The sequence below is a fragment of the Passer domesticus genome, chromosome 10 (assembly GCF_036417665.1).
Source record: "Passer domesticus isolate bPasDom1 chromosome 10, bPasDom1.hap1, whole genome shotgun sequence".
NCBI lineage: Eukaryota > Metazoa > Chordata > Aves > Passeriformes > Passeridae > Passer > Passer domesticus.
In genome coordinates, this window is record NC_087483.1 from 15,263,481 (window position 1) to 15,288,959 (window position 25,479).

The following is a 25,479-nucleotide window of genomic DNA, read 5'->3' on the forward strand; positions in this document are numbered from 1 at the left end:
TCTGCTTTACTGCATCCTCAACACTGCAGCTGTCAGGACACCACCCTGATTGCTGTGATCTTAAATATTTGGCAGCTAACATCAACAAATCAAATGCACTGTGAAACTTGCTGAAGCTTAGCTGAAGAAGTAACCTGTTAGATAAATTACTTGCAGCAAAAGCACCATGGTACAAGTTTGGAAGCCTTTTCTGCCACTGCTTAACAACTATTCCACGGCTATGTAAACAACTAAAAAAACTCCTCTAAAACTTAAACGAGTCTCATAACACAAATGCAGTCAGACAATACTTCTTGATAATCAGAGAATTACTAAATTTCAATGGTACAGGAACACTCAAAGAATTCAGTAATTTTTGCAAGAGCAGACTCTTGTCCAGTTTAATTCATACTAAAAATTGCTATTTCTGCAACAGTTTCATACTGAATATTAGGAAATATTTAAGAAGTAGGAAGAAACAGAGACTCTGGACATGGTTTCAGTTATATAATTAGTGAGAAAAATTTCTCTTATGGTGTTAAATTACAGAAAACTGTAAGTAGCAAAAAACTGAATGCAAGCAAATTCTTAGCATAAAAGATTTCAGTTAAGCTCAGTGACTTTTCACTGTTATTTTATTATGAGCAATTCAAAGCCATGAAAATCACTTTCCAGTTTTTATAGTTTTGTAAGGCAGCACTTTTTTTTTTTAAATAATTGCTGTCAATAGCAAAAATAGGAGACATTGATAGGTTGGTCTGACAGTTAACACCATCATTAGTACTATCATTTTATAAAACCTATCAATAAATCATCTACAAATATAATGAACAAATAGGCTAAACTCACCATCACAGCAGGGTTTTTCACAGTGATACATGGAGTAGTAGCTCTGAGGGCTCCACTAACACCATGGTAGTATTTAAAACAGATCTTTATTTCAGCTGAAAAGAAAACAAAAACCACATTAAAAACTTCATGACTGACCCTAAACAAAGGAGACACAGCAAAAGGGTCCAGCATTCAGTGACCTATCTTCAGAAATACTCTAACAGGACATTAAAAATAGAACTGCTGGTTATATCCTTGTTGTGTGTTGGGTCATTCTAAACAGACAAAAATTAGAACTTACCCAATTCTGCAACTTGTATTTCTGCTACTATATCATCAGCCCTGAAAAAGGTATATGAGACATTTGCCACTAGGATGATTTTTTAGGACTTTGGAAGAACGTGACACATATCTGAAGGAAGCTGGAATCACTTTATATATCAGAACACAGGAAAGGTAAATGTTGAACTATGTTTCTGGTCCCACTGATTAAAGTTTTGTTTGCTAAACTGCATTTGCAGCAAACAAAAGAGTATTATGTTTAACTGAAGCCTGACCTCCCCTGTAGTTCCTCTGCATTCTTCCAACCAAGCAGAACAGCTATAATTATGGCTGCCCTTGATCCTGTGGGATTTTCCCTATCTGGAACAATGTCTGTTTTCCTTCTCCATTGGGATAACTCTTCTGTGTAAGGCTGGTGAGGGTTTTACCTCTGGGTACAGAGATGGCCACAGGCAGACAGCAATGGCCAAAGGCAGGCAATTACAGCAGCCAGTTCAGACAGAGGATGTGTATGAAAGTCTTGGCAGTTCAATTCCTCTGCTTGGTTTAACAATATGTCAGTAGTCCTGAAGTACAAAACCCCAGAGTTTGGTATAAGATTTTGAGACATATATGGCATGATTCCTTGAGGTTTGAGGTACCCACTTATCCCTACCCAGAAACCCACCCTGCAAGCATGCTCAGTCAAAAATATTTATTTTAAAATTTGCTACAGTTACATATCAACATTTATTTACTATCTTCCTCTCAGAACAAAGAGGAGACACCTCAGAACAACCCTTCAAAGGAAAGTGTCTGGCTGACAGTGCCTCCAGGGAATCAGGAGGTGGAGAAGCTGCTGAGCCCACTTCCTCCTCCTCACAGATGAGTTCACACAGAGACAAAACATGCTCTATTTACCACAAGCTTTACAGCAAAATTCAAAATGCAAACAGGATTTCTAATCACCTACAAAGGTTTATGAGACTTAAAACTCTTCAGGCAGGACTATGGGTTAGTTTCTTCCTGAACTGAGCAATTCTGCTTACCTACCAACAATGCTTATATCCAGGACACACAAGAATTTCTAGCTCACATAAAATCAGAGGTTCAGCACTTGCAAAATTTGGGAGGATTTATATCGTGTACTGGACTCTCCACATTGTAAAATGCACTTACTAAGTAAAAAGAACTCAAGCCTGAGCATCTCTTATTCACACTGAGAACATATTATGGCTACATGAGAGCATGGTTAAGACAATGTACTATTCCAACCAAGACTTCCAATTTCCAGCTATATTGCTTACTTTTATTGCCTTGCTTACTTTTAGTGCAACCTAAGCCTAATTTTTCAGAGAGTTTCTGGAGCTACTGTTTATCCAGTCTGTTGTGACTCTCTTCTCTCAATTCATCACTTTCAAATAGAATCTAGTAATAGAAAGGTTACCAACTGCTGGTTCTGTCCATGGAAAATCCATAATATCACAGGGGACAAATACTCTCACTTTTATCTAAAGGTACATTTATCTACAGGCTGAAATGCAATACTATAAGTTTTGCATCCTCATATTTCTTTCTCTCAATGGCTTCTATGAGCATAAAGAACTTTTCAATACCTGTATACGGCTGGTGATAGAACAATGCTTGATTCAAGAAATGGATCTGACAATCTATTTCAGGTACACTAAATTTAAAAAAATACAATCTAACAAACAAAATACCAAACTTCAGGACTCATTGCTAGAAATAATTAGAAAAAGCAGAGCACTTAAACACATGACAATGAGACTTTTTCTCCCACTAGCCAGCAGAAGCAGCACTGGTTCAGTTTGGGCTTTATACAGCACTGCATTCACACATGCATTTAGAGGAATAGCAGATCAGCTGTTAGCACTGTGTCAGTGGGATTAATACAAGAGAATCTGTGCTTGAAATTCAGCACAAAATTGAAAAATGGGCTACCCACCATATGCACGCAGATGTTGGCAAAATGAGCATGGATTTGCAAGACTGGATCTTATACAGAGCAACAATACAAACACTTCAGAGAGTAAGAGACACCAAAGTGTTTTTTGGTTTTTTTTTGGCTAATAATGGTAGAAACTGCAGTTAATGTTAACAGAAGAAGAAATCTCAGAGGAACCCTGTAAGTTCAAAGCAGCTGAGGATGTTGCTTTTTTTTTCTTGTGTGGTGCTATCAGAAAGAAAAATCTTGATTAGAAGAGGTTTTCCTTGATGACTGACGGATTCCTGACCTCTAGATCTACTGGACACAAGTATCTGTGCCTGTTCTGACAGTTACAGGTGGTGTGCTCAGATGTGTTCTAAGGCCCCATAAACACAAAGACTTCTTCAGCAGCAGTAAGTTCAATTATCTGCAAACAGGACTTCAGTATTTTGAGAAATGAGTTCAATACCATATTAACACATAGGCTTCCTCTGAACTATTCCATACTCCAAATGCATATTAGGATGTGTCACTAACAGAGTTTTCCCAGTTTCTTTCATTTCTCCTGCCACCTTTTTTTTATGTGTTGCCTTCAGGGGGGAAACTGGCACTTGTCTTTTTTTTTTCTTTCCTACTTATTCTTCCTCAACAGGTTAATGAGATTGCTTTGCATGGTATCTCTAATGAAAATATTAAGAGCAGTAAACCCAGCAAAGGAGGTACATCTGCACCTGACCACAGGACTATTTGCTGTATTATTAAAGAAAATAAGATGCTTCAGAACACAAAAGAATTTTCATTAATGGGAAAAATTAATGTACTTTTGATCCTACATGTGTCCTTTTATAATTGACATTCCTGCAGACATACAGACCCCAGTAAATTCCTTCTTTAATTAAAAAGAAGCAAAAAATTAAATTGGGTGGATTTATGATTCTTTCCAAGCTATCACATGGCCATATAAAAAGTGATATATATGTTAATTAATAAGAAAATTCTGTGAAACCATAATCCCCTTTCTTTTAAAGCTAATAGCTGTTACTATTTCATAACCATAGTCTTATAGCTCCATTACATAAAAATGGAATCAGGAAAGGTTTCTGGGACTCAGACATTGACATTTGAATTTCAAAAGAACACCTGCATGCAATTATAGTGCTGCTACCTCTATGGACCATATACTTTTGCCTCTTCAATAATAAAGGGATCAGTTTACACTAAATAACAGCTTGGGTTTAAAACATCATTAATTCCCCAAGTTCCTCACTAACTATTTTTTACTGCCTTTAATACTTTACCTCTGCTCATCAAAAGAATGCTTTATTAAAGAAAGATACTAAGAATACATAAATACATGAGCATAATCCTTGAAGAATGCATTCTTTCCAGGAGACTGATAATGCAGGAAAGCAGGTGAGTTTACTGTAAGAACAGCGTGCTCCAGACAGACCCTAGTCAAACAAAACACCTACATTAGAGATGGAATAATCTCTACTGAGAAGGGATAAGCAGACATATCTCCAAAAAGAAGTCAAATCCAAGCGAGGTTACAACAGTCTCTGGAGCAAAACAGAGCTCTAAGTTCACTGTATGGAACCTGCACAGCAGCTGAAACTTCCTGGCCACTGCAGCTGAGTGCCCAGAAGGTACTTGGGCTGAATCCATGGCTCTCTGCAGACAGAAACATATGTCCTCCAACATTCACTGGGGAAAAAGCTGACAGCACAGTAACTCATTGGAAAAATATGAGAGCCCGTTCTGCAAAACTTATTTAAGAAAACTAGAGCAAATGAAGTCACTCACATTCACGCTTTACAAAGCTATAAGGGAGATACAATCCATGCACAAGAAACTGTGTTAAATCCCATTTCTTACCATCTGAGCCTGACAGACAGCTGCAGATATTTAGCACTCCCGCCTGTTGAACTTTTCTGTAGGGTGACAATTCACTGAACTCAACATTTCTGTTTGGACATTTAGCATTCTCTTCTCTGCATCACTTTCAGTGTGTGCATTTTTGATTGCTTCCTACTGGACAGTAGCAAAGAGCAGCAGAATGCAAGGGTCAAAGCTGGCAGCCCTCAGGTACTTGCCATCTCTCTCAGCAGGTGTATCACAGAATTTATTTTACAGGAACATTAGGCAGGCCATCTACAAAGTGACTTACAGAAAGCTTTTCAGCTAAAGTAGGATCAATAACAGAAAATGCTTATGTCCCAGTGGTCTCTCCATCTAACTTGCTTCAAAGGGAATGTGGACAAATGTTTGTTCAGGTAACACAGCATCCCTATCCTCACCAGCCCCACACACTTTGCTGTCATCAGAGATTCTTATTTACAGTCATGAGCACTGACTATTATGCTCCATTTTGGCAAAGTATTTAACTACAATCTAACCTTTAAAACAAAACACTGGGGTATTATGTGAATAAGGAAGTCAACAAAGCCTGCCACAAATGTAAAAAAATACAAGACTTGATCCTGTTTCAGTTATTTTTGATACTCAAAAATAGCTGTTAAGAGACAACATAGAAAAACAGCAGAAGAATAATAGAAGTATTTCTAACTCAGTGAATATGTCTATAAATAGAGTAGGGACAATAACCATGAGTCCCCAGACAAACCACTGAAAGGGCACTGGTTGCAGGGCACTGCACAGATGAATGTTCCAGGCTCAGAACAATTCCATGTGAGAAAACCATGACCTTTACAGAATCTAACTGGTAAAATTTTAAATAGTAAAAATATAAAGATTGGATACAAGTAATGAACTACATTCATAGAACATTCATTAACACTAACCATTATGGTCAAAACCATTACTAAAAATAAACTCTGTTCATACCTCTAGTTACAACGAGTCCTTAAAAGCTAAAAGTATATGAAGTTCAATTATTAAACTCATATTGTTTTTCCTTCAATATCTATCAGCATTTAACAAAAAAGAGAGCTGTGAGTCTGCTTTGCTAACTACAAAGTAAGGCATTTCAGTCCTAATACACTATTTTTGCAAAAGTTATAATTTCATGGAAATAGGAACTGAATACAAGAACTCCACATAAATCCTCACTTTTAACATGATACCAGTGCAATGCAAACACATATATTACCATGTTTTCTGAATATATCTCATAGTCTGCTCATGTTCTTACTCATGGGAGATGAACAGATCCAGAGCTGCCCAGCTGAGAAGGACTTGGGGGGAGCTGGTGGAGTAGAGGCTGGACGTGAGCCAGAATGGGCACTCCCAGCCCAGAGAGCCAAACGTGTCCTGGGCTGCATCCAAAGCCCCGTGGGCAGAGGGCAAGGCAGGGGATTCTGCCCCTCTGCTCCCTCTAGATCCCTGGGGCCAGCTCTGGGGCCAGCACAGGAGGGACAGGGACCTGCTGGAGTGAGTCCAGAGGAGGCCACCAAGAGACTGAAGGAATGGAGCCACCTCTCCTATGAAGACAAGTCTGAGAGAGTTGGGTTTGCTCAGCCTGGAGAAGAAAAAGCTCTGAGGAGAATTCACTGCAGCCTTTCACTACTTGAAGGGAGCTTATCAAAAAGATAAGGAAAAATTTTTTTACCAGGGACAGTGGGTAATGGTTTTAAACTAAAATAGGGTAGATTCAGATTAGACATAATGATGAAACTTTATACAGTGAGGGTGGTGAAATGCTGGCATACATTGCCCAGAGAGGTGGTAGGTGCCCAATCCCTGGAAGCACTCAAGATCAGGTTGGATAAGGATCTGAGTAACCTGACCTATCGAAGATGCCACTGCTTATTGCAGGGGGGTTGGACTAGAGACCTTTAAAGGTCCCTTCCAACTCCAACTATTCTGTGATTCTATGCCACAAACAAGATTTTAGTTCAACACACTGCATCTGTGCAGTCACTGCATCCAAGTATCGCAGTGTGGCACCAGAAGTAATTTAACCACAAACATCCCAGGGGGGATTTGGAAATGATTGATGTGACAAGACTGGCAGTCTCTGGATGAATCCCAACAGCTGCCACTACGGATTATTGCTCACAGCATAAAGCCATAGCACTGGTAAAGAAAATATATGCAAATCAATGTATTTCTATTCTACTGACAGTAATGACTATGACATCAAACAGTATAAATAACAACAAAGGTATATAAAGTAGGTGAAGGTGCTTCTTGTGGACCCTGTAATTAACACTCATGAGACCAAAACTACAACTTATAAATACAAGGCCAATACACTCTCAAAGCAGGCTCTCAGCCCAAGCCCAACCAGGCAGGACTATGGCAGAGAATCAAGAGTGAGCACAGGCCCATCCATAGTGCTGAACTGTAACCACTCCCCTGCTTTACCTACTGGGATACGTACAGCTTTTCACTTCTGGGCACACTGCATATGGAAGTGCATAAGCACCAGTTACCTGCTGCATGGCAGTGACTGTCCTATGCTGATGACCCTGCCATGGCATCTCCATCATGACCTGTCCCTCCCTGTACTGCAGAAACTGACTTGGAAGCTGCAGATTATGGATGAGCAGCAGCTGTTACCAGCTAGTACCAAATAAAACTCAGGCTTCTTCTCATGCATTTTTTCTATCACCAGCTTTCCTATGGATCATTTCACTCCATCTTTCTGTTACCACTGTTCTCCATATGGAATACCATCACCATCCACTCTATTTCCAACAATACCCCAAAGGGAGCCACTTCCATCCCAAGCTCACAGACTGCTATACCCAGAGAAACACTTGCCATCTGAAATAATTTCTGGGGCAACTGAAACCTCTCTTGCACCAGAGAGTAAAGGCCCCAATGTACTTAGAAACCTGAACAGCCTGATGCCATGCTAAATACCAGATGACCATACTAACTGCAAAAGCATTAAGCTGTGTGGCACTTTCCCACTACTGCTACCTGTTTAGGATAACACCCCTTGAACTTGTTTCCTTTTACAGGAGGATGACAATTGTAGAGCTGTGTTTAGCAATCCTTCTGTAGTTTACACACCAAAAAAAGCCTGATGGAGCCATCCAGTGAGTCATTGTTTTCCTTCACTCACATTTTAGCAAGCCTCAGAGCAGGATGTTTGAAAGCCACCTCTGCTATGTGAGGAAACAGCATATCAGGCATATTGATCCTCAAACTCACCTTCTTGAATGTCTAAAATGACTGAGTTCCCATTCATGCCTACAAAGCACTTTTGCTCCTTCCCCAGTGAAAAGCAAGAGGAATACCTGGCTCTGTACTGGCTGGCTCTGCAGTTCAGAGCCACTCACACTGTCTCAAGGTGACATCTTAAGGACACTGGCTGTATGTGATGGTGAGCTGGACTTGGTATTCTGCAAATATTTTCCTTCTCCTCTGCACAATATCTCCTCCCTCCCCTTCCTCAGCCCCTCCCCTCAGAAGCTGCTTGTTTTTCTGGAATACATTAAGTTCATTTATTTTTATTTCACTGTTGATTCCTTTGATTCTCCCTTCCAGGGCAGAGCCTACAGAATTTTTGTGCTGATTTTTGTCCGAAGCAAATAGAGTTTTCTTTGATCATCCTTATTTTGCTAATTTTGGATGCTTTGAGGGGAATTAACATCTGTTTTTAGTATGAAGAGGAAACTCTCCCCTCCCTTCTTTCTGCAGGTTGCTTGATCTGAATAGAGCAGATGGCAAACTATGCCTTTCCATGTTACTTTCTTGGAAAAATAGGAGATATTGAATCCCCAGGGAGGGATTTTTAAGAGGAATAAATTAAGTGATCATAACACTGAGTTACAAGACTACAGACACACAGTAATGTGAAATTCAGAAAAATGTTTATCCAAATCTACCTTTAAACATAAGCATAATTTTGAGAGACCTTGGTGAAACTATAAATAAGTTTATAATTATGCTCATGGAAAAAGAGCTTCCTAAATTAATGCATAAAATGTTTTTCTTAAAAGACACAAATCTTTTTGCAGAAGGAGTCCAAGGCTTAACCCAGATGACTCCCACTGACTAACATTAATGCAATTAAAATGGAAATACTCCTCTGCATGAGATTTGTTTGCATATGGCTCATTAGCAATGCTATAACTCTCTGCACTTCACCCTCCAGAGATGTTACTGGTGAAGAGATACATAATGTCCCTTGGCTGTGACAGTGCCAGGGAAAACCCACATCCAGAGCCTCTGGTTTAAACGCATGCTGACTGAGCACAACTCATTATCCAACATTAGTAACTTACATTCTTTTCTTCCAAAAAAAACCATGACAATTTTACGCTACTTTTGAGTGCAAATCCTAAAGGATTATTGTAGTTACTTAGCATAACTCTGTTAATGAGCATCATCAATTCTCATTGCCAGAGCAAGTTCAATGCTTCTCAGACTTGCAGAAAACATTCCCTTCCTCTCCTTGAGTACAGGTAGAGAAAGGAACTGCAATCATGTAGGTTTCACAGTACAGAGCAGGGAACCTGCAATCATGTAGGTATCACAGCATATAGGTGGCAATTAAGTACTGTTCCCCTCTACTTGGTACTGGTGAGGAACACTGTGTCTAGTTTTGGGTCCCTAGGTTCAAGAGCATGGAGAAAATGGAGAGTGAAAAGCAGAGGGCTACAAAGGTGGCTGGATGGATAAAATGTGACACATGAGAAAAGGCTAAAGGAGTTTGCCCTGTTTAGTCTCGTGAAGAGGAGGTTAAGGCAAGACAAATGTTATCTCTACTCTTTCCAGTTCTATCAGAGATTTTAAAAGGGGCAGTGGCCCCAAATTTAAGCTACAGCCATTCATATTGGATGTCAGAAATCTTTTTAGATGGAACAATACTGCAGCAATAGAACAAGTTACCTAGAGCACCCACAACATCTCTGTCCTTGAAACCTTCCAATAAAAACCACACTTGAGCAGGTCAAATGCTAGTTCCAGCTGAGAGCAGACTGGATGCAACGAGTGTTCCTATGCTGTAGCTAGTCTCCAATTGAGTTTAGATTGATCCATTTACACATTTTGTTCATGCTGGTCCCCCAGACATTGACCCCCTTATGGACCTGCTGCTTCAGAAACTCAGGGATACTGCTAACAGTCTGCTGAAGTCATTACTGTGAGGAGTAAATACAATAAACCCCATATACTATGACCTGTATCTCATATATTTTACCTCTCAGCAAAGATATTTCTAAACATAAGAAATATACATCTTGAGAGCTTCTTCCCAAATTTGGAAAACAATAGTGGATTAAAGCATCAGAAATACCTTAAATCTAATAATCTGGCACATGTTTACTGATAACGTTAGACTCCTCATTTGTCTCTCCCTCTTGCTGTGACATTAGAATCATGTGCAGTGCTAGACTGAGAGACAAATCATATCTGCACCACAACAGAAGAAGAAGGTTAACATGGGAGCGAAGTTTGGCACAGGCTGGGCAGTGCCAGATCTGCAGGGCATGGTAAGAACCCCCCAGCACAGCTCTTTCCACACCTGGCCTGGCACAGCGACAGCATGGCTGTACCTGGAGGCTGCAGCCACCTGCTGCGTTTGCCCCTGCTGTGATCTACCGAGCTGAGGAACAGAAAAGAAAAGGAAAAGAGCAGCTGCCTGTAGTTCCATCAGTGTTGCTTCACCACCTGTAAGTTACAAGGAAACATGGTCACAGATCCGTGGACACCTCTCGTTTAAAAAGTGGCATCAGAAATTCGGTAACATGTTTCAGTGCAGTTTTTGACCTCTCACTAGAAACACCAGTGTCACTGGGACATATTTATCTACCATACTATGTGCTATAGCAACATATGCTCATAAACACTCCCTTTACAGCTCTCAGCTGCTGCACAATTGCTTGTCTCTTGTTCATTGTATGGCAGCAGAGCTGTTTGTTAGTGAAGCTCACCATGACTAAAGAACACACATCCTGCACTTCCCTTCAGCTGACTGTGACGTGCAGTTAGTTGCAAAGTACAAAGTCGGCTGCAGCTGGTTTTAAGTCCAAACTAGTAGTACTTGAAGCATCAGTTTGGGTTACTCGTGTGAATTGAACTGGAAATATTATTCAAGAGCCTTTGGAGCAACACATAACCAGCTAAAAGATACAAACATCCTTGAAGTCAAACTGCCCGTATTGGCAACAATACTGACGGAGTTCATGTACAAGAAAGATGAGGCAATGAATTTTGCCAACAGACATTTTAATCTGCTTTAATATACCAGTGTCTTTGGCACCAGGGAAGTTAATTATCTTTATTATTTTCTTGAGCATTGTCTTCAGTCCAATCATTGTAATGTAATGAACTCCTGAAATGGAATTTAATTTTATACTATTCAGGCCCCTTTTTTTTTTAAGTGTGTTGTTTAACACATAGGACAACATGGCAAGATTCAATGATGAGTTCTACAAAAGGAAGCTTTCATAGGGATTTTTAGTAGAGGGCATACAACACCTCTCGAAATACATGTATTACTGTGCTATCAGTAATTAGAATAAAAATTTCTGCCAAGACCTACAAGTAAGCAGCACTGCAGTGCTTTACTTCACTGCAGTGAAGTAAAGAGTGGGAGTATTTTTATTTTTTTTTAACTTATGCAAGAGATTTCATTACTGCGAGGCTAAACAGGTGGTAGAGCAACTCAGAGCTCTTCTGGGACTGATTGCCACTTTGATGCTTGGCACATCAGAGTTTCCAGAAAGCTCTGATACAACGTCCTATGATTAGAACCTCAGTTTCTTTACAGATCATATGCTTCATATAGTAGGATAGCATAGTTTCATCCAAAAGGAAAAAAAAAAAAAAAAGAAAAAAACCCAGCCCACAGCAGAGTAGCTCAGCTTCCTATAAATCCTGGTTGTCTGAGGGAGTCATGTAGCTCTTCAGTTTGAAGTTTGATTACCAACACAGCAGTCAACTACCAACACAGTTCAACCGAAGGCTTTTTATTTCAGTCACATAAAGACTCTCAGTATTTCCAAACTGCCCAGTGGATTTTTCAGCACAACAGATCTTCAGCTGAGAAATTCTGCTGCAACTGAACAGGACATTGGCACTTCCTAGACTCAAATCCAACCTTCCCACTAACAAACATCAGCAAGCACGATTAGCTTACTACCTTTTCCTTCACACAAACTTACCATTAATATTTGGCCAGCTGAAACTTGCAACTTCTGTGGTAAGGAACTTCATCTTTCAAGGTGTATATACTAATCACACCACACAAGGCAACTCCTTCCTCCCTTAAAGTGAAATGTGCTAAGAACAACACTAGAATACAAATGTAAATCTAAGCTCAACTCCCTTTTCAACATGTCCAGCAAATGCACTAGAAAATGCTCCCCCCTAAGAGCGATACAATTAATTCCCTTGCTTCATCAGAGGGACTGATGAAATGGATATCAAATGGCACTCCGTTGACCTGCCTTGGAATATGCACTGCATAAACAGGTACTCACATTCCATGAAGTAGGGGCCAGGTTCAATTCGCCACACAATTTGTCCTTTTTGCGTGCCAGTCACTCCCCGATTCTTGGAATCCCAGAAATTGGCTGGAGAGTTCTCATCTGAAGGAGGGAAGACAAAAAATAATTTCAGCAAGCAGTATTTAAAATAGAAGTTTTCTTGGCTTCCTGTTTCAAGAGGCCCAGATACAAAAAAATTACTTGTATTAAATTAAAAAAATTAAAGAAATTGAATTAATGGCAAAAATAAATAGCTTCTCTTGTACACTTGATAGATCAATTTATGCAGAGTGAGCAGACAGACACACAGCCAAAGTAAATATATGGCTTCCTGTAAAAGGTGACCTGCCAAGGTACAGTATTAAATTCCAAACTTCCCTAATCCAACAGAGAGGCTATTGGGAGTGTATAGCTGATTGAAACTGCATCACAGAGTTACCACACCATGCTGTACACCAGTCCTGCTCTGTGATGTGAAAATCTAGCATTCATTCCCTGCCTGGGAAATGCAGAATTGTAACTAGGGGTATCCTGTTAGAGGCCCAAAGTGCAGAACTGTCAGTAAGCCAGAGCTAGAAAGGAGAGATTCAGCAAAATGCATTTAGAGAAAACATTCAAAGCAAATAGTATCTGCAGAGCAGCTTAGCAATATCAGTATTATCCCTTCTCAAATTGAGATTTTTGTCCTAGCAAACACAAGTCTTAGGGCTTTTTTATTTCCAGCCTGTATTCAGACACCCAGAACATCAGATGAATGAAAGAAAACCAGGGCAAGAAATTGTCTGAAAGGGCACAAAGGTTAGTTCTGATGACATGGACAAAGCTGACATAAATCCAGCATAACTCTTTTGTACAGGAAGTTCTTTGGAAGTATGTATTATGACATTTCACCAGTGCATTTCAGCAGCTGTTTCTTAACTAGACTAGACAAGAACTACACCTATGTAGTTCAATGTAGATGTCAAATACAACATCCTAATCCTTTCCAGTGATACTACATATTCTTTAATTTTACTTTTAAAAAAATAATTTTGTTATATACATTTGAGTGCATTCTACAAATTTAAAGACTTCACTAAGAACCTAGTCTACTGTGACTTTGTTCATGAAGCTCATATCCATTCAAGCACTTTCCTTTGTGCTTTGGTAGGAACTCTCACATGAGATAACAGAATTGTCACCTACATTTTAGACATCCATATACTATTTATGAAAGAAAAATAAAAAATGCAGCTTTCTTACATTTATCTTAAAAATATGAACTCACACTAAAGCTTCTCTTCCTCCCTTTCATTCTGATGGCTCATCTCAGTGTACAAGCAGTAACCCCACTGAATTATGATGAGTGCAGTCTGTACATCTCATCCCACCAAACCAACACACAGAACACGACCACACACTGGGCTTCTGTGGCTGCTCAAGAGAACTTCCACACTGCCCAAAACCTACAAGAGCTCTGGAGAATAAAGAAGGAGTCATGGAAAGCTACTGACATTTTCATGCCTCCAGCCATGGATAACTTTGAGAATTTTCAGAAAGCTGATGTCTCAACACCTCAAAATCATGACAAGTCCAGGAGAACTTCACAATTATCTCAATGACAAGGAGAAGGGACAGGAGGGTTCTCCTAACACTTGTGATCCTCAAGCTTGTAATGCCCTCAGGCTTAACTTCTCGTGCAGAATCAACATGATAGGACACAAAGTGCATGCACGAGAAAGGCACACAGGCAGTAAAATCTTAAACTGCATGTATTTAGTCTTCATTACAGTAAAAAAACTTTCAGACTAAACAAAGGTGTATCTCACCCATGTTTTGTTGGGGCTTTTTCCAAAGTTGTATAAAGAGGAACACTGAATGTACAACCTGTAAATCACCCCACAGACCTTATAAAAAATCTCTACATGATTTGCAATGACACACTAACCAAAAGAATGCATTGTGGATGAATTTATTTACTTTTTATACTTGTGCCTTCCTATCCCAAGGCCCCCTGTTTTCTTCCAGACAGAACACTGAGAAACCATGAGATACAGCTTAACTTCCAGCAACACTACACTAGTGACTGCTCTGGTCCACCATATAAACCTGGTTATCCAAAAGATCACTACCAAAAGTGAGCAGATTCTTTAAAAATTCCAGTTATCTGAAACACAGAGTTTTAAACTATTCAGCATTCTCATTTCATCTAGGTAAATGAAGACACATTCCTGACAGTAAACATCTCATCTAACATGCTCTAGCTCTGAATTTCTGTCTTTAATCTGCTGGAGAAGAGTCTCTTCATGATTCTAAGAAGGACGGATATTTGGTATATAATAACCATGAGTTTTTTTAATTCTTATCTTGTTCAACAAATTAACAAAGCCTGAAGCAATGAAATACACCTTTATTGGTGAGATTTCCAACAATAAGGCACAAGCAACTGTTCTTTGTTTTTTAAATCAGTCACAAAGTCAATGGCAATTTTACAGGGATATTAGTAAGCTTCAGAAAAGGTCCTCCATGAAATGAGTCTCAAATTCCCAGCTGGTAGTTCAAGAATGCAGAACGCTTTCTTTCACTTTATTAAAATCCCACATTTATAGAAGTGGCTGGATTTTCAACTCTTTCATGAAGGAACGGACTCCTCTGCAGCAATGAAGACTAAATCATTGATACTCTGCCCACAGGCATGCTGCCACTGCAACAGAAGGTGGTGGAGACAGAGGGATGGAAAATGCTAACAGACCCTTGCCTGTCAGCAATCGACTCAAATTACAGAATTTATTTTGGTCAGCTTTGACTTTCTTCTGAAACAGATGGGTTTTTTCTACTTTTATGATGCTATTCACATAAGGGGAAAATAACATTACTAAAGCATATGGAAAAATCAGTTCATGGATTTTAAAAAGAAAAACTGAAGGAAAAAAATGCATAGCATGAAAACACTGAAGTACACAATAATCATAAAAATACTGACCAAAAAAAAGGAAGCATTTAAGAGCAGAAAAAGCAACATCAGAATTATCACTCCCTCATTTTTTCTCTCCTCCCAAACATACATGCACACACACTCTCTCTCTCTCTCCATATATATATTCCATAGGGAACTTCGATTCTAAGCAGTTCTATTCTCCTTTTAGCACATAATTGTTGCTGTTTGTGAAACTGGCGGCTGTTCCAGAATCTGGGCCAAAGAGTAGATATAAATATCCCTTCCCAGAACATAAAATATGCAACAAAATACTGTCTTACTGCATCAGTATCTTGTCCAGTGAGGCTACACTTCTGAAAGAAATAAAACAATGCAAGATGCACAGTTTTTCTTTATCTTCAGTAATTCTTAGACATAAAATACTACAGAACAAAACTCAGAGCTACAATCCCTGTACAAATCACAGTATATGAGATAATGTTTTACAACAAAAAGTGGGTAATAATAAATGTATCACTGTGTGGAATTTCACTCTGAGTAATGCTCCTTGAAATCACTGTAAAGCAAAAACATTCTGAGTAACAGTGTTTTCTTTATTTAACTACTAAACAGTCAGCCAAACCTGGCATTAAGAAACATTGCACTGGCACACTGTTGGCTCTTCCTCAATTTGTCCTCCAGGACTTCTTCTGCAAAGCTGATTTGCAGAGTGGGCCCCCAGCCCATCCCAGTGTCAGGGGTTACTCCTGTCTGCCCATTTCTCCAGCCTGCCTGCCTGCACAATCATGTTTTATCATCTGCTACTCCCAGTTTTGCACAAGGATGTCATGGAGTGTTGGAAGCTGTGCTAAGCCATTGTGTCTGACATCAGGGGTTAGGAGGCTTCTGAGGAGGTCACATTTTGTTCTTTGTGTCTTACATCTTCCATTATTTCTGTCTTAGGAAAAAAGGATAAACTACCTGAAACCCATCACCTCACAGAGTCATCCTGCATAGACTAAAGCAACAAACAGATAAATAAGATACAGTCTTTTATAAGACAGCTAGAGGAACTGCTAGCAATTAATTATCTGAAACAAGCCTTACAGTCCCAGTGCACAGAGCAGAGAAACCAGCACTCATCTTCTGGTTCCAGTTTGTCGTTAGCAGTGCTAGATTTTGTGATAAAAGGGTTGCTTCCATCAACACAAATTATTTTTTTTCTTCAATATGCCAAAACATTATAGAAGTCAAAAATACCTGGTGTGGAAACATCATTGCTTTAAATTTTTTCCTGTGCAATAAGCAAAGATCGCTATAGCAATCTAAGAGGTTCAAACTTCTGCATTCTGATGTCTTTACTGTAACACATTTATAAAGATGCTCATACCAGAGCAAAGGTGATGTTAATAGATTCTGGTTGTCAACTTTAATTATATACAACTTAACAATTTTCATCTTGCACTACCATATATGGCTAACTCACAGCCCTTGAAAAATCCATGCAGCTTAGCTCAGAAAAGATCAATCACGTTGGTAACCCCATTGTATCCCTGCATAATTCTCTTATCCTCCTTTGGGATTTACATCCCAGTCTCTGATTTTTTTATCCCTTTCTGGAAGATGCTTTATGCAAAATCTTTTGAAGTGTTTGTATTGTTCAGTTTCAATTTAAAATTTTAAATTAAGTTCATATTGTCAGAATGCGACTTCTTTCACATTTTAGGCTGATGCCAATCCATTTTTGGCACTGAAGAAGGTGTGTGCAATGCATTCGGTTATTTAGGGGAGTATTGGTACTAAGCTTTTAAAGCATCATTTATTTCTCTTACAATGAGGATCAGCAGTGCTGGAAGGCTGGAGAATAGCAAGGCTACGTCAAGTTCTGTCCAAGGCTGAGATCTGTGAATTTGCCATCAGTTCCTCCCATAAACATCCCACCAAGAAGGGTCACTCCCCCACCTATTTTACTCCATCATTTCACTTAGTCTTTAAAAGTAACAGAGGCTTGTGGTTAATCTGCATTGGAGAATATTTCTGAACTTGATTTTGAGCCAACCTCAGGAGATCTCTAGGATGGCATTTCCAATGTAAACCAAAAAACTAACTGACATGCATTTTACTTAATTACTTCCAAATACCTTAATCTCAATGCCAGCAATAGCACTCTTTTCAGTGTGAGCACACACTTCCAAGCAGTAAAACTGACTGTCACCAAAATGTAAGACTAACTAGAACATTCCAGAGAATACATATAGTGGATTTTGGGAAAATGACTGGGAAAGTCTGCAATGCTAACTTTGGTGCAATATTTTCACTTTGGTAACCTCTAATAATTTTAATTCTAGAAATACTAGAAATAAAAATCTATGGGTGATCAATAAAGAAGTAGCACTGTGTTTACTGATATAATGAACTAAATATATTTCTTCCTTATACCCAGAATATGCTTAAAAGCACTTGGAAACTGTATGAGGACACATCCAAAGGAGAAGATAAATTTTATCACCTGAGGCCTCATTCCTTTTCTAGAAAGTCAATAAGTAAATTAACATGTTCTAGGGTTTCTACTGCAAGCAATTACTATAATAAATCACATTATGTCAATCAATTTAAAATACACTAGGTATTAGTTAGTACCGTATAAACAAATATTAACCCACTAAGTGAGAGCTTGTTTCTCTGATTTTCAGAATTTGCCCTCTCAGCCTGTGAACACAGGTTACCTGGTAGAACCAAAATATTTCCCATGAAAGACAGCACCATTGCCAAAATTAAAGATCAACACTTAGTTGTACTTTCTAGCCTTACCTGGCCATTCCAAAGGATGCCTGTGGATCCTAAACTGCATTCCTCCATCAGAGCCCAATTAACAAACTGAAGAATAAAAACCAGTAACGTTTAGAGGACGGATATTGAAAACAGCATCCTCGTTCCCAATCACAACCAGTGCTTTCTACAGAAGTTGCCTTCTGGACCCAGCCAGTGCAGCTCAAGTTTGGAGGCTTAGCTCTGTGTTAGCACTGCTGCATAAATCTCAGCTCCACAAAGCACGTCTGTCCTCTCCCTTCCTCCTGTCATTTGGAGGAAAGGCTTTTAGAAGGATGTCCTCCAACTCCGCGGCAGTTCCGAGCAGTTACACGCCATCATCTGCCTTTTCTTCTTTATTCAAGGTTCCTCTGGGTTCAAGCAGCCCGTGCTAAAACGCATAAGGTATTACGTCCTTCAGGCTCTGCTATTTGCAGCCACTCCCCTCCGAAGGGTACAGGATGCCGAAGCCCCATCCTCCCTCCACTTCCTTCCTTGCCTTGTCCATGGGAGGATTCCTCAGCATGGCCACGGCCCCGCAGCACGGGCAGGCTGATGTAAACAGGAGGATCCTGAAATCCTAGAAATGACGGCAAGGCAGCCACAGCAACGAGCACAGCGGGAGCTCGCTGGAAGTGCAGGCTTTGTTTACACAGTATTTCGCCCTCCCGCATGACTTCCCCACAAATCCAGTTATTTCAGGGAAGAGGGGACTGCTCCATGACGTCTGGCTGGCATGGAGCTGCCTTAAACCCAGGATAACTCTGCACAGGGCACTCCTGGGCAGGAGGACAAGCAGGTGGCAGAGAGCTTCCATTACTACTTCTCCTCTTTCAGGGTGGTAAATGCCACCTCAGGGCAGGAGCTTGGACAAGCTTCTATTCCTCCAGATGCTCCAGCTCCTCAATGGCCTCCTGGTGGAAAACCTGCAGCTGACCTAAAACTCCTTCAGCCTGTGGCAAGGACCCAAACCGTGCCAAAGCAGTCCCAGCACCTCAAGAAAAAAGAGGATTCCTAAAGGAATCTGCAATCTGATCTGTAGCCTAAGATCAAATTTTTCACGGCACACATTTCATGAAATTGCACACTTGTGGAGCTGTAGGTCCAGACTCTCAAAGCAAATCTTGGTTTTCCTAGTAATACTCAGATTTTAAAAAGAAAAAAAAAATGCAGTAAAAAACCCCCTTCCACCTCTTACAGGAGTATCTGTTTTACTCAACTGAAGATTTTTCAAAAACGCTTCCAGTCAAAGAAATTAAGATGGATTCTTTGCTAACGAAGGGATGAAAGCTAACATATTGCTTTGTGCTTGCATGAGCACCTCTAGGAATTGTATCTTCAAAGGACAGAAGGTGAAAGAACATGAGAACTGGAATACTGTAAGAGAAATCTAACACACTGCTGAGTACTAAATGGCTGGAAACATTCCTCCCTCTCTCCTCTCTTCCAGCAGAGCAACCCCAAAAAAGTTGAGAACAAAATTCTTGGACAGTCTTTAAAGCTCCCTAAGCAGCTAGAAGATCCGATTATCACAGTTCTCTTTATTCTTCGGGACACTTTGAAAAAAACTTGGAAAGTAGCAGAAATACAAGACACAAGTGTCCAACTGGGAAAAGCAAGAGCAGAAAAGAGGCAGAAAAAGGTACAAGAGATGCTCTAACAACCTCACACAGGAGAGAAGCTGCTGTTGCAGCTCTTCCTGAAGGTAATCGTGCACTGCCAGAGGGTGCTGGACAACACTCTGAATTCCAGCCTGGACACAGATTTCAGCCTTCTGGTGCCACAGTCCTGCTATATTAGCAGTGAAGAATCATCATCATCTATAATCATGACCCATGGTCAGAAAACAAAGAGGTGTTTGCTCCTCACAGCGCAGCAGCAGTTTTTCCTATTGCACAACCAAATTTAAGGTTCATGTACCTCCACTGATTGCCCCTGAGCTGTGGGCAAGAAGCAGAAAGAGTCCACTTGCATTCCCTTGTGTGCCCCCCGTGACTCACTGTGTACATGAATATGCTGCTGACTTTTATTGCACTCTATTGCTTTATGCAGCAAGAGCCATTATTAATTTTTCTAGTTGTGACTGACAGGATGGCCAGGAATAACATCAATCTCTCTAACACTTCACTCCTACTTCAGCTGCACAAGCAGAGCACAGACACCATACCATACACCCCATTCAAACACTGAACTGTGAAACCTTTTTGCTATTGAAACTTAACAGAGTGGGAAAATCCTGACACTGGCTATTTCCTTCTTTTCCAAGAATTATACCACTATATTTTGATTCCTTCTTTATGTACACTAATGCTTCAGCATGGGGATCACAGCATCTCCATGTGCCCTCACACAATGTGATATTTCAGGGCACAGCAGCAGCTCAAAAGATTAGTCAACTAGAATATAAGACACAAAGATTTTGGAAAAAAAATACAAGTCATTTTTTTCAGACATATGACAGTACAATGGCAGGAATAAAGTGGAATTCCACTTCTCTGCATTCAAAGTAAAGGCATCATTGAAATTCAAAGCATTCAAAGATAAAAATAAGCCCTTTCACCCATCTTACTGGCAGAAATTCAAAAGCATAACAAGAGGAAGGAAATGACCTCAAGCTTAACATCTTTCCTGAAAATCTTACTAATCCTCCTTCATAAATGATGTGCACTTCATTCCCATCTCCAGTTCAGGTTTCACACATGTGCCAGCCCACGGCACAAGTGCCCTGTGCATCATGAGCCACCTGCCAGCTGACCTGGCCCACCTGGAAACCACATCCTGCACAGCACAGGGACACAATGCTTGGCTGTTCCTGCGCTGCACTACCACAGACTGGCTACAACAAGAAAGGCATAAATGTTAGAGCAAAAATTAAGCTTAAGAATGACACTGAAAAAACTTTGACAGATGGTACTGCACACCCTTAGACACAAAGACTATTAGAGGCTGAATGATATTGCATAAGACTCCCAACATCTTTGCAAAATGCTAATAAATCACCTACCATTTAATTCTTGAGGTCCAGCTAGCTGTATGTGGGGGGAAATAAGGGACAGGGGGTGTTTCAACCTCCTCCTGAAAGAAGCAGCACACAGCTGAGGCAAAAGCTGCACCACCTCTCCTGTCAACTCACAATCATTTCAGCTGCTGATGGGTCAGGGGAAGTGATGTCTGCAGAAGATGGAGACTGCCAAAAACAGTGGCCACCAGGCAGGGAACAGTTTGGAAATTCAGATTTAGGCCACCACTGGCTACCAAAGTTGGACTAGACCAATATTCTAAAGCACTACAATTACTAAGCAGGTTATTTCATGATAAAGATGAGAGGATATGAGGACAGCAAAGATGCAAGCAATATACTAGGGAAAAGAGAAGCCTGTCTCTCTCCTGTAGCAACATGTCCTTTTTTTTAAGCACTTCACTGCATCTCACATTTTGTTAAAACTCAATTAAACTCATCTTCACAACCATAATTCTTTCTCAATATGCTCCTCACTGTTATATCCTGTCTCTAAACACATCCTGACACTCCCACAGTCCTGTACACTAAAGGTGTTTTTCTTGCTTTTAACAGTAGCAAGTCCAAGGTCAAAAAAAAACCAAAACCAAACTCCACAACAACAAACCCTGAGTGTACCAATATCCTAAAATCCTGTTATTCTGGGACAAGACTGTTTAGAGTATCTAGAAAAACAAGCCATGTTTACCTAATTAACATTAAAAAAGTTATTGTGGGGTTAAATGCTGTCAGAGCTAAACTAAAAAAAGCAAAAAAAAAGAAAAATAAAAACTCTATCTAACCTTTTCTGTGCCATATTAAATCTGCCAGTCTAAGTTTATTGTGGAATGTTTTTCATCATTTTCCTCCTCAGCCACAGCCTTATATGGTGTCAGATAAGCACTTGTTTGCTGGCAGCACACGAGCTGCTGAGCTTGCTTTAGCTGCACGCAAAAGGGGATTGCAGCTTCCAAAGATAAAGGGCATGCACTTTTATCCGTGACCACATTCCCATCACAAATCTTTGCCAGAAAAACTCAAAAATATAACAAAGTATTCCTGCTGTGGAAGATGTGATATCAGCAAAGCCATGCTCTTGTCTACACAGCCTATCCTGCCCCCAGGAAATTCTGCTGGTAAATAAACATTCCAAATAAAAGCACAATTTTGCTACTAGCACAGCTGCACTTACAGAGAGGCTTTCTGTGCTGTGGCTGTCTTCAAACACATCACATGTAATCTACAGGCAGCAGAAAAAGTAAGGGGTCATTTATTCTATGGCCTTCATGCTGGTTTATTTATTAACCAGCAAACATCTGGTCCTGTATGCAGACACCCAGTGCAGAAAGGTCCCAGACAAACTGACAGTTTTGCTGGGTGTTCCTTTTTTTCTGGTCAAACACTTCTCAAGTGGAAACAGTGGAAACCACTTCAGGAAAGGCCATATGTTTATGGCCATCCCTCTTCCCTCCTTCTCAGCCTCAAAACGTACTTGGAGCAATTCCTGCTCTGCAATCAGAACATTATTCCCATTCAGTCTGCTGCTGCTCTCTGGCAATAGTCACATTTTCATCTTCTCAGAGTAGGAATATTCAGGAGAGGAGAGATTTGGACAACACTGAGTGGCCTTAATACACAGTAGACTGTACTGAATGATGTAATGATTTCTTCTGCATTTAATTTTGGTAAAATATGGGCTCATTTGACAGCCATTACTAGCTCATAAACTAACCTTAAGTGCACTTCATTCCGCATGCAGATCTTCTGTAAATTACTTATACCTCACAATGAGGCTTTTCTTGTGGAACTGTCAGCAAACACAACTGCCATAACTGAGAGGATTTTAAAAATAGAGTTGATGACTGTGTTCTATTTTTACTTTTTTTGTTGTTGTTTGCAAATCTAAACACCATTTTGAATTATTATGCAATGTACATCTGCCCTTTAAAACACCATACATATCACTGTGATGCACATGTAGGAAAAGCACAACAGTGTAGAAGAGATTTCAAAAACGTATGCATGTTATTTTAAATCCGTATTTTGAAACTGTTGCCAAGTGTCATTTGTTCTGTTTATATTACTGAAATTTTAAAATCAGATAGGAAACATGTACTTGGCAACTGTCTATTACTGAAACATTCAGTTTGAGTACTCACCTTTATTTGCAGGCAGCATTTTGCAATATGCCTCACATCGGCTACCCATGAAACAGAGTAAAATTCATTACAAGCATATTTGCTGTTATTGATCTGCAGGCTTGCACAGAACACTGTCTAGCTTCCTGCTTTCCTTTTCTGCGCATCCTTCTGTTCCCTTTTCCTTTTCTGCACCAGCTTTTCATACAGCAGAAGAAAGTAACCTGTTTTATACAGAGTTTAGAGTAGCAATGGCAAACTATTATCTGAAACCCAGCCAGCGGTATGATAGGTTCCCTAAGAAGTAGCTAAAGGAAGTATCAAACCTGTTACTACTTATCTAATAACCTACAAAACTTCTTGTCCTAATTAACAGGAGCCATTCCATGTGGAATTATTAGCAGCCATCCTGTTTCCCCTGCCCTCCAACTTAATAATGACACGTGAATACTTTATAAATTCACATAAATTTTGCAATCACTTTTTGACAAGTATCATGCTTATTTACCCTTTTCATCCTCTGGTCCTAAAAGTGAGGTGATGATAAATTGTAAGCATCTATACTTTAGGTTACATGGCCTTTAGGTTAATACATTTATCAATTCAAAAACCTCACCTGACAGATGATCCTCAAAATTGGTGAAAAGCCAGAAGTAGTTACTCATCACATCAGTAACTTGAAAACCTCATTCTAGCTTACTCAAGTGACACAAATCCCTCAATTTCTGCAATTATCTTCTACAAAAACTGACCTGAATTCACTGGTGCATTATCCACCTGACATGCTCTTTTCCCATTCATATTCTAACACCTATTGCTGGCAGAAATATTTACATTTTACAAATGCTATAAAATATTGATACAGCTCAAAGGATGAGCTCAGTCATGTCTCTATGTCCAACATCTTGATCATCAAGACTTTTCAGGTGCTACAAACACCACCCAACCATAAGCAGCTACATCCCAAAAGTAACTTCATCATCTTTACCTATCAAAATACAGGAAGCCATCAGCTCAAGAGCAGTGTCATTCAGCAAGGGCTCACACTTCTAACCCTCTAATCATGTCACAACTTTCAATGAAAGGGCTGCAGGCCTAAATAATTAATTAGGAATTTATAATAGCTCTGAATAAACCGCAGGAAAAAATCTTCAATGTATATATGCAATCAAAAGGCTAAGTTCAGTAAACATATTTCTTTTCTAGAACAGAACAAAAACATGCAACTCAGATGGAAGTACAAGAGATTAAAGGTATGTATTTCTTCTCAAATCCCTGCAAGGGCATAAAGTATCCTAATGAGCTGAAATCTCGTTTGTGGGAAGCTCTCAGATGTGTGCTGAGAAGGCGGCACTCCCTTGCCAGATGGCTGGCTCTGCTCATGGCCACGAAGGAGAATGACTGTAACCACAAATCCAAATTAAGTGTTTTAACTGCCCACATACGTACACCCGCCAGCAGTTCTAACAAGTAGCTTTTGCCAGTGGAAGTTTCTACCAGAATTACTGAAAGTTTTCTGTATGACATATTAAAAAAAAAAATTAATTGATCATTAGCAAGGGTGTTAAACTCTGACCACAAACCATTTTGAATTACAGAGCCAGCATCACCCAAAAAGCTGACCCAGCCTTTGCACACAGTGATCCACCAGCTGCTTTTATGGCCAGCTAGTTGGATGTTCTCATTTTGCTTTGTTACTCAGTCCCCTTCAGCTTTCCCCACAGTTCTCTTTCCTTTCCTGGAATGAACCAGGAAAGAGCAAAGTACGTGCCAAACACACTCCCCAAGAGTCCTGTGGATTTCATTTAACCCTCAATCACTTTTGCAGCCCTTGTTTTACTTGGTGTTTACTTAGACTTATTTCTTTTTTTGGTATGTGAGTGTGTGAAAGTGCTATTTATTGCTAGGAATGAGGGCTAAAACAAGAAGCAGTACACCCACAGAACAGATCAGTTACAGAAAAAAGAGTTTTCCTACACACAGCAGCTGACATCTAGGAATCCAGGAGGTTAGTTTCAGTTTTGCATTCTCAAATGGTTGATGGTTTGAATCCTGAACCTATTATGATGGTAAAGATATCTCTGAATTTTCAGCAATGTGGCATCCTTCAAAACGGGGTGGAGAGAATTCACTCATCACTGAAAGGAGAGAAAGGACAGCCTTTTGATTCCTCATGTTCGCTTGATTATTACTTACAGTTTCTGACATTGATCAAA

At 39.8% G+C, this 25,479-nt stretch overlaps 1 protein-coding gene across 5 annotated transcripts in view; it reads right to left on the bottom strand.

Moving 5' to 3' along the window:
• Window positions 1–25,479, bottom strand: part of HECW2 (HECT, C2 and WW domain containing E3 ubiquitin protein ligase 2) — a 170,691-nt gene that overhangs the window by 64,436 nt on the left and 80,776 nt on the right. For 4 of the 5 annotated variants that reach the window (XM_064433896.1, XM_064433895.1, XM_064433894.1 and 1 more), the window contains 2 exons: window positions 12,418–12,525; window positions 829–923 (listed from right to left, as the gene is read on the bottom strand). In XM_064433896.1, coding sequence (XP_064289966.1) covers window positions 829–923; window positions 12,418–12,525 — 203 coding nt within the window. Of the gene's footprint in view, window positions 1–828; window positions 924–12,417; window positions 12,526–18,130; window positions 18,482–25,479 lie in introns of those variants that run through there. The other variant, XM_064433899.1, reaches the window with a different exon arrangement.